The sequence below is a fragment of the Carya illinoinensis genome, chromosome 13, assembly GCF_018687715.1.
Source record: "Carya illinoinensis cultivar Pawnee chromosome 13, C.illinoinensisPawnee_v1, whole genome shotgun sequence".
Classification (NCBI taxonomy): domain Eukaryota; kingdom Viridiplantae; phylum Streptophyta; class Magnoliopsida; order Fagales; family Juglandaceae; genus Carya; species Carya illinoinensis.
In genome coordinates, this window is record NC_056764.1 from 26,492,280 (window position 1) to 26,502,808 (window position 10,529).

The 10,529-nt window shown below is 34.6% G+C and overlaps 1 protein-coding gene across 2 annotated transcripts; it reads right to left on the bottom strand.

The window, feature by feature from the left end:
• Window positions 1-6,946: 6,946 nt before the first annotated feature.
• LOC122291244 (pentatricopeptide repeat-containing protein At5g48910-like) lies at window positions 6,947-9,087 on the bottom strand. Of its 2 annotated transcripts, XM_043098897.1 has the most exons (2): window positions 8,850-8,988; window positions 6,947-8,715 (listed from the first exon to the last, which is right to left on the bottom strand). In XM_043098897.1, exon 2 carries the CDS (start codon window positions 8,676-8,678, stop codon window positions 7,026-7,028), a length of 1,653 nt encoding a protein of 550 aa, XP_042954831.1. In that variant the 5' UTR covers window positions 8,679-8,715; window positions 8,850-8,988; the 3' UTR covers window positions 6,947-7,025. The 2 variants fall into 2 exon arrangements, with proteins under 2 accessions (XP_042954831.1, XP_042954830.1); XM_043098896.1 differs by having other exon boundaries at window positions 6,947-9,087.
• Between the last annotated feature and the right edge of the window lie 1,442 nt (window positions 9,088-10,529).

Genomic DNA, 10,529 nt, shown 5'->3' on the forward strand with positions numbered 1-10,529 from the left:
ATCTCAATGAATTGAACCCACTTGGCATGAATTCTATTCAACTTACCTTGTCCTTTCAAGTGGGTCAAGGATTTATGTTCTTCAAAGAAAGGTCGGGTTGGGATTGTCGCACCTGGCACAAGATCAATGTATTGTTCTATCTCTCTAATAGGTGGTAATCTACTAAACATACCGCTAGGAATCATGACCTCATATCCCTGCAACAAAGAGATAAGAATACTAGGCAAAGATTCATTAAATCCATTAGGAGTAAAATTCGACTTAGCATAAAAACTCACTTCTCTCTTTGTTTTTCTCTTACTTTCTTCACTCTTGTTTTTCTTTTCAATCTCATTTTTCTTTTCACTCTCTTTTTTTCTTTCACTCTCTTTTTCCTTTTCACTCTCTTTTTTCTTTTCACTCTCTCTCTTTTCTTCAGTCTCTTTATTCTTTTCACTCTATGTTTTCTTTTCACTCTCTATTTTTTCTTCACTCTCTTTGTTCTTTTCACTCTCTCATTCTCTTGAGGTTTTGGCCTCACTATTTCTTTTTTTCTCAATATCACTTTCACTCTTTCTTTTTTGATCAATCTCACTTTTTCCCTTTCTTTTTTGACCAATCTCACTTTTTCTCTTTCTTTTTTGATCAACCTCACTTTTCAACTTCAGTTGGTCCTCATAGACTTGTGTTGGAGTTAAAGGAGCAAGTTTGATTGTTTTTCCATCATTTTCAAAACTGTACATGTTCCTAAACCCATCATAGATCACTCTCCTATCAAATTGCCACGGCCTCCCTAACAAAATATGGCCAGCATGCATAGGTACTACATCACAAAGTACCTCATCCTTGTACCTCCTAATTGAAAAAGATACTAACACTTACTTATTTAACCTAACATCCCCACAATCATTTAACCACTGCAACTTGTATGGTTTAGGGTGTTTTAAAGTAGGTAAATTCAATTTCTCGACTAAGGTAGTGCTAGCAACATTAGTACAACTTCCTCCATCAATGATCATACTACATACCTTATTATTGATGTGGCATCTAGTATGAAAAATGTTCTTCTCTCTCTGCTTCTTTATATCATCCATCTTACTATATGTATTGACAGTACACCTGACAATAAGAGACTCACCATATTCCTCATTCTTATACTTATGTTCAATACTAGACTTACATCTCCTCCTATCTCCCCCACTTTGCAGATTTCTAATCAATGCGCCTTGTTGATCCATCCTGTTCCTCACTTTCCCCAACCTCAAATTTAACTGCTCAAGTTGTTGTTGCATGACTTGCAACACAAATGAATTATTTGACATCTCCTTTGACTATGAGTCACTTTAATGAGACATCGTATGTGCTGACCAAAAAGAATGTTAGTGGAAAAAGACCTCACACGCTCTCCCTCACGTGTCTACACTCAAATAATAGCACTCCACTCGTGTTTCACTCTTAATTGACTTTTTCCCGATAATAATCTCACACTCTCTTGCCTTTTATCTCAAGAGTTTTCCCACTCAAGTTCTTTCAAAACTAATTGAACTAAATCAAGACAATACAACCTTATTTTATCTCAACTAATAATTAGGTCCTAGAAACAAGAACAAGAGAAACACGGAAGGAATAAAACGACAAGAGAATTAAGGAAATTATTGGAATGGAAGGATAACTATAAGACAAGATACCAACTAGATAGATTTATTCAGGCCCTTTAAAGATAATGCTCAATCAATGTCAAGTCACTCAATTTCATATGGCAAAATATTTCAAACAACCTATACCCAAAATCCTTTTTTTTCTCTTCTTTTTTTTTTTCAAAATTTTTTTTCCTTTTTTTTTTCGATTTTTTTTCCTTTCTTTTCTTTTCCTTTCTTTTCATTTCTTTTCCTTTCCTTTTTATTTTATTTTCTTTTCTCAACAATTCAACCACGAACAGAAATATTCAATTGTGATAATCAAATAATTGAATTCAAACATATACAAATTGACAAGGAAATAGAAGGAAATCAATGAAACCCTATAAATTTCAAACCCTAGATGGTGCAAATTTTGGCAGCCCTAGGAAAAACGAATTTTTGTTTTTTTGTTTTTTGGCAATCCTAGAACATTGAAGCGCTAGAATTAACAATACAATAAATAAAAAGATAGAATCAGACCTGATTGGAAACCTTGCTCTGAATACCAAATGATGTGAACCCCAATCGACTCGCTTTAAGACCCAACAACAATATTGGAAAACAAACCCAAGAACGCCAAACTCAACTCTATGGATAGAGAATTTAGACCCGTTGAGATCTCGTTTCAAGAATCTAGATTATATTAAAATCTAGACCCAATGAAATCCCGTTTCAAGAACCCAAATTACAAAGAGGAACGCCACAAAAGTTGTGATTTACCTTTGATAAGTTCTAGAGTTCAATTAAGAACAAGAGGAGAAAACTCCCTCACAATAAAAATTCAATAAAAAATATCTTATCCCTCGAATGAGGCTACAAGTGGTTTAAATAAACAATCCCCAAAACCCTAAAGGAATAGTGACGCGGGTACAGTAACATCTAAAACCCTAGTTCAAATAAAATAATAACTTTTCAAATATGCCCTTGGTCAAAATACAAGGTCTTCCCAAAAACCCTAGTTCATTAAAAATAAGACATATGTGTGGGTTGACATCCTCAAGTCCAATTATTCTAAACTAACAAAATAAGCTCTTTTAATGAAATAAAAAAGTTCAAGGCCTTCAATAACAATAGGCCCAAGTCGTGTCTTCCATAGCTTGAATCAAGTGGATTAAAACTGATTCTCCTTCTTTCAAGCCCATCATGAGTGTTGGGCTCTTGCTAGCTTCATCCCAATTGAATTGTATCAATTCTTGCATTGCTCCCTTGATCTTTGTGACTCTTAATCTTGTAATTGATTCATAAGACTTGGTCCGCCTTGGGGCCCATCAGATCCTCTATCCCCTTTCTTTTCATTCTTGGTACGAAGGTTCTCATTTGTTTGATAACAAGAGAGGAAAGTCTTGATCATTTGAGAGGGATTTCAATTAGCAGAAATGGACCCAAAATCTCTCATATGCTCTTTGCAGATGACCTCATCCTTTTTGGTAAAGCCTCTAAAAACAACGCTCAAAAGTTTTATAACTGTTTGCAAAAGTACTCCCTTTGGTCAGGTCAAAAGGTCCATATTGTTAAGTCTTTCATTCAGTATAACTGTAACACCTTGCCTTATATTAGAAGAGAGGTGAAAACTATTCTCAATTTTAAGAATGCCTCTTCTAATATCAAATATCTTGATCTGCCTCTCATTTTCAAAACTTTAAAAAAGACCCATTTCGAGGAAATGCAAGAAATGATCACTCAAAAATTGGTAGGGTAGAAGGTTAGGCTCCTATCTCAAGCTGTTAAGACTACTCTAATAAGATCAGTAGCCAGCTCCATTCAATCCTATTAAATGGCCACCTTGTCTATCCCAAAAGTAGTAATTCAATTCATAGAAAATTTCTTTTTGAGATTTTGGTGGGGTTTTCCTACTTAGAAATCACACAATTTCACCCCTAAATCTTGGAAGTCTATTTGCAAACCTAAATTAGTTGGTGGCCTTGGTAAGAATAACTTGTGATTTCAATTATGCTCTCATTAGCAAAATATGGTGGCAAATGATCAATGATAGTGATAATACTTGGAAGAGAATGCCAACTGAGAGATATTTGAGGAATTCTTCTTTCTTTACAATCAGTCTAAGGCCTTTTGACTCATGGATCTGGAAATGGATCCTAAAGCAAAAAGAATTCTTGAAAAGCAATGTTTGCTTCCAAATAAACAATGGGGCCAACACAAAGATTTGGACTGACCCTTGGATCCCTACCCTCCCATCATACCAACTTAGTCCAAAATTTTCATCCACTCATAGGGACTCTTCTATAACAATCTTTGAACTAACAATAGAGAATCAGAGAAGAAGGAATACCATTCTTCTCCAAGACCTCTTTCGTCAAAAAATTGTGGAGGAGATTAAGAAAATTCCCCTTGCTCAATTAATTTTCATCATCAAAAGGATAAAATCATGTGGATGCATCATAGCTTGGGCAAATTCTCTATCAAATTTGTCTATGTTGCCCTCTCCATGAACCATGAGCACATCAACCCCCTGGATCAATTTAGTCAATGGAAAAAACTTTGGAAAATTGTGATCCAAGACAGACTCAAACTTTTTTATTGGAAAGTCATTCATAATATCATTCCGACAAGGAATAAACTGAAAAGGGTCATCCCTATGAGTGAAGAAGACACTAATTCCCCCATTTGCAACACTGAGGAAGACACTCAAAAGCATCTTTTCTTTAATTACCCTTTCACTAGAATCATTTGGAGACAATCTCTCTGACCCTTGGACATTACTAGTTATGCAAATAAGGACATCAAACATTGGATGGATTGTATAATCTCCCCCTCTAGGAGTTTGAATATTCCCACCAATGATGAGCATCACTTTCAAATCTTTGCCATCATAGCCATAGACAATATTTGGTTTCTTAGAAACAAGGTTGTTCATGGATCCATCCAACCAAGTGTTAGCAATTTTGTAAATGGTATCGTCAAAACTTTCAAAGAGCACTGTTATGTTTGGGGCATTAAGTAGGTAAATGAAAGCCACCAATGGAAAGCTATTCCTAGTGATTACTGCATCATTTTTTTTAATGTGGGGGTTAGAAGTTTAGGTAGTACAGCAGCTGTCATTTGTTGATCAGAAGATGGCTCACCAATCTTTGTTCAGACTAAGTTCATTCCTAGTCAAAATCCATGTCATGGGGAAGCCACAACACTGCTTATAGGAGTAAAGGAAGCTAAGGACATAGGCATAGGAAGAGTTGTTATTGTAGGTGACTCATTGCTCACAATCCAAGCAGTGAATCAACTAGAAGCTACAACACACTGGACTATTCAGCCTATCATTAAGGATATCAGGTCCCTCCTGAACAATTTCGAAAGTTGGCAAAGTGGAAAAATTCATCGAGATCTGAATCGATGCGCACATTTAATTACGCAGTGGGTAGCATCTAATAATCTCTTGGCAACATACCCCTCATCTCCATTCCTCCTTGGCTCCAAAACTTTCATAGTGGCAAAGACCCCCCCAGTCTTTGAATTTGTACTGGTCTGTATATTACTAAGTTTTCGGACTGTTGAATATTGCTTGTAAGTTATTTCTGGGAATGAAACACCTTGTGCAAAAAAAAAGAAAAATAAATGGATAGCTCCCCCAAAAGACACTCAAACTTAACTGGGATGCAGCAGTGGGCTAACACAAATTGCAAAGTTAGTATTGGTATTGCTGTCTGAGGTTTGAAAGGTCTAGTCCAAGCAACTTTCAGAGCAAGGAAGGACCTATTCTTGGATGCTTTTCTAGCTGAGTCTTTTTTTTTTTTTTTTTTATTTTTATAGGTAAACAGTAGTATTAATTCAAATAGGCAAAGCCTAAGTATACAAGATGTAATACAAGAGATAAGACCTATCTAATTCGCTAAATAAGAAAAAAGAAAATTGTGTACATTTTGGCCATTAAAGTCTAAAGCAATTAGGGGTGTAAAAAAAAACCGATAAACCAGTAAACCAGACCGGACCGAACCAAATCGGTGGCATCGGTCCGGTTCCGAGGTTGGTTCGGTCCGGTACCGGTTTTAGTTTTCTTAAAACCGGTCAAAATCGGTCCGGTTCTAATTTTTCTTTTTCTAAAACTGGACCGGACTGGACCGGACCGATTTATATATATTTTTTAACTTTTTATATTATATATAATATTTATATATAATATATAACTATATATAAAATAGTTTTGTACTATATGATAAATTACTAATTAATATAATATTAAATTTTAAAATCTTATATCATTTTACTTATTGTATTAATAGTTATACTAATATTATATAGTGCATATTAATAATTATACTTATACTATATCACTATATATTATAATATAATATAATATATCATTATATTATATATTATAATATATCATTATAGTCTATAATACCGTTATAATATATATTATAATATACTACAATATATTATCACTATAGTATTATATACTATAATATACTATATTATATATATTATATAATATATAATATAGTACATTAAAACTGGTAAAATCGGACCGAACCGGACCGGAAACTGGTAAAACCGGAGTATCGGTTTAGGAGGGTAACCGGTACGTAATCGATTTTGAAAAATACAAAACCGGTATATACTGGTTTGGTTCTAAATTTCGTTCAAATCCGGACCAAACCGGACCGGTTACACCCCTAAAAGCAATGGCCCAAAGAAATAAAGCGGTGAAAAATGCTTTTCTAGCTGAGTCTTATGGAGCATTGTAGCTGCTAAACTCCATGTTAACATGGTTTATAATCACATCATCTTGGAAGGAGATGCCTTGAGAGTGGTTAGTGCAGTCAAACCTGATCGAGTGTTCAGGATATAATATAAATAAGTAAATCTCCATCATCTCATCCATCTAAACTTTTGTAACAAATATTGATTTCACAGAGAAATCGTATAAAACACTAACACAAGTAGGATATTGACGGGCGAAGACAGTGAGAGAGGGTGGCGCTTGAATCGGATTGACCAAGGTTTCTTCTACACTGCATATTCAAGGATGGAACACAGTTGTTCTATACTACAACTCGGTTTTGTTTTGAATTTGGGTTCCAAGCCTATGTAACTCAATTTGTTCTATAAAGTTATAGGAGTATCAATCAACCTCCCATTAGATGGTGTAAAATCCGCGCTCCGGATCAAAGTTGGATTAATTTGGAAATACAATTATCTTTAGCATGTAAACTATTCTTTTTTTCTCACCAGTTAGCAAAAGAAAAATGTCCTACAAAATAAATTACTTCTTTTCTTTCTCTCTTTCATTATTTTTATTTTTATTATTATTATTTTTGGCAGCGCAGGCTACATGTATTAATCACATGCTTTAAATACTGAACCTGTACAATATCTTAATTAACATGCAAAATCAGGCTACATAAATCTATATTACCAATATTCTTTGCAGGAGCAGGAACCATTCTCAAAGTGATGGAAACGGTTTTGGTCTCTCACAACTATTCGACGGCTGTAAACCCTTGAAACCAGCTTGATAAAGGAATGACAATCACAGCAAATCCTTAAGTTCTTCACAATATGAATAGGCGCACCATTTCTAATGTTTATAAGTCCGAATGCAAGTGCCATCTTCTCACTATGAAGACAAAGCAAGCTTCTTTTCCCTTCCTCTTCAATATCTAATAGAACTTGAGTTAGGTCAGGCTCATAGCCTTCCAACTTTAGCTTAGCGACTACTTCATCTATCTTCAAGAGAACCTCACCACTAAATTCAATATCCATTTCCTTCCTTGCAAGGAACCCATGAACTTTCCCATTTACAAGGATTGAACTGCAGCCTGGAATCTTTTTCACTCCTCTCTCTTTCATGAGTAATCTGACCTTAGCTACGTCATCCCATCTCCTGGCCTTCGCATAGATATTTGAGAGAAGAACATAAGAACTTGAGTCTTCTGGGGCAGAATCCATTGCTTTGAGGGCAGCATTTTCACCAATCGCAGCATTGCCATGCTTCATGCTGGCACTAAGAATAGCCTTCCAAGCTAAAACATCAGCCTCCATTGGCATGTTCTGTATAACTCCTAGTGCATCCTCAAAGCGACCTGCTCTGCCATAAAGATCAATCATACATCCATAGTGTTGAATCTTGGGAACAATATTGTACTTTTCTTGCATTATTTTAAAATAATATTGACCCTCATCAACCATTCCTCCATGGCTACAAGCACTTAAGAGTCCTATGAATGTAATTTCATTGGGCTCAATCCCCATTCTTTCCATGTCAAGGAAAACTTCAAGAGCATCTTGACCAAGACCATGAGTTGAAAGACCAGAGATCAAAGCATTCCAATCCCCAATGTTTCTCCTATGAGATACATATCTAAAGACATGATAGGCATTTTCTATATGCCCGCATTTTGCATACATGTCAATAAGAGCTGATGCGATAAACCCATTACTCAATTCTATCTTATTTTTAGATATGTGAGTATGTATCCATTTACCCTCCTCGACAAAACCCAAGTCAGAAATGGCTGAAAGAACACTAACAATAGCAGGGGCATCAGGTCTTACTCCCACACTCAGCATTTCCCTAAAAAAATCCAAGGCTTCCCTTGGACGATGATTAAGTACATATGCAGATATCATCGACGTCCAAGAAACCACATCCTTATCATTCATCATCCTGAAAACCTCCTCAGCCAGCTCACACTTTCCAAACTTGCCATACCCATCGATCATTGCATTACAAGAAACTATGTCTCTTTCTGGCATCTCGTTAAATAGCACACGTGCCAACTCAATCTCTCCAGCACTCAAGTAACCCGTAATCATCGAATTCCAAGAAATTACATCTCTTTCAAGCATTTTGTCAAACACCATTCTCGCCATCTCAATCTCATCAAGCTCCATGTACATCCTAATCAATGAATTAGAAACAAACGGGTCAAACTGAAAATGAGATTTCAAGATTTGCCCGTGAACTTGCTGCCCTTCCTCTAACGAGCGCGATCTGCCGCACGCTTTGAGTACTGATGGAAGAGAAAACTCAATACCATTCAAATCTGTCAAGCAAGAAAGCATGTGGGCATAGAGAGTTATAGACTTTACAGGGTTCCAGCTGCCAGAAAAACCATTAATTAGTGTGAAGAAGATGAAGGCATTGGGGTTTCGGATTTGACGAAAGACTGACAAAGCGTAGGCTAAACTCCCGGGGGAACGGGAGAGGGTACAAAAGGTGACGAGTTTGCTTACTGTGAATGTGTGGTTGACAAGGTCTGTCTTGATCATGTGGGCGTGAATTTGGCGCATTTCATGCATGGTCTTGCATTTTTCCAACGTTGAAACGATGGGGTTCAAAAGCAAGGTTGGGTGGCCTGAGATGGCTGCCATTGCGCCTACCTTCCCGCTCTCCGTTATCCGTTCGCGGAACCACGGATAGGCAAGGACCAAGGCTGGATGGCCTGAGATGTTAGTGCCATCCTCATTTTATTATCCAATCACGTGGTATAAAATTCTTTTTATTTTACAAATGGACGTCAAGAATAATATTCGTCAAGATTTGATTTGCAATAGATTTTATGACTTTTTCCTACTGATCATATCATATCAAATCAACTTAAAAGAATGATGTATTTGTAAAATATCAATTGTTCTAAAAGAGATGAATTTTATTATTTATTTTATATTTTAATATTTTCACTTAATTATAGGATTAGACTACTTTTTTAATAAATAGCTTAATATGTAAAATATTTAATTAAATAAAATTAAATGTAAAATCGAGATTTGAACTCAGAATCTCTACTCTAATACCATATGAAATTATAACTTATTCTAAAAGTTTAAACTAATAAAAAGATGTAGATTTTATTATTTATTTTATATCTTAACATATGCGTGTAGAGTCAGAATTCAACTTATGATCCCTATTTTGATATCATGTGAAATTATTACTTATTCCAAAACTTTAAGTTAATAGAAAGATTTAGATTTCATTATTTATTTTATATCTTAATATATCTACGTTGTCTTGTAATAAAAATTTTAAAACTAAACTCCCTAATTATTTGATTTCAAAGACCCACTCATAAAGTTGTCACATAGTTATTCTTGTAAACGTTTATTTGGAGTTACTTGCTAGTGCAAATTCGTAAGTTTGAGTTGTAAAGACTGAAAAGTTCATGATAGATGAGGGTAATTCACAGATGAAAGTGGAATTTAGCTTGAGATTTTTCATTTATACATAATTATAAAATTGCATTATAACTCGATTTAAAAGAAAAAAAATTAAAACCCAAAAACACAAAATAACAGTAGTAAATTACTTAAAGAAAAATTTTATTTTATATTATTATAAATTTTGTAATATTGCTTGAAAGTGAAATAAGATGAGAAAGAAAAAGAATGGAATGATGGTAAGGTTTCCATAACTCTTGTAGTTTATGGATAAGGTTTTCCTTAGAATGCAAATTGTTTTAAGGGGATTGGGTTCAAATTCAAAAATCTAAAGCCCAAACATATCCCAAATCTCTTGGTCCAATAACAAAAATGTCCCAAATCTCTGGATCTTGTATCTTTTTTCTGGAAAATGCAAAATTGATTGAAAATGTTAAAGGATCATCTGAAAAATAATATTCATAATTATTTTAATTATTATTCTTATACAATATTTTAATATGACACCAAGTAATTAACATAGAAATAAAAATTACAAATAATTTTTTAATCATATATTTGCTCCATCATTTGTTTCATGTCATTCATGAACAATGAGAGGATTATGATTAAAATGTTTATAAATAATATGAATTGGTTATAATGTTATGGCCTCAAAGGTTCAATAAACGAGCTGTCTTACCAAATCATTTTCAGCCAAACCATAAGACCAAAATTTCTAAGAAACTCAAGAAAATCCCTTAAAACACTTCAGAC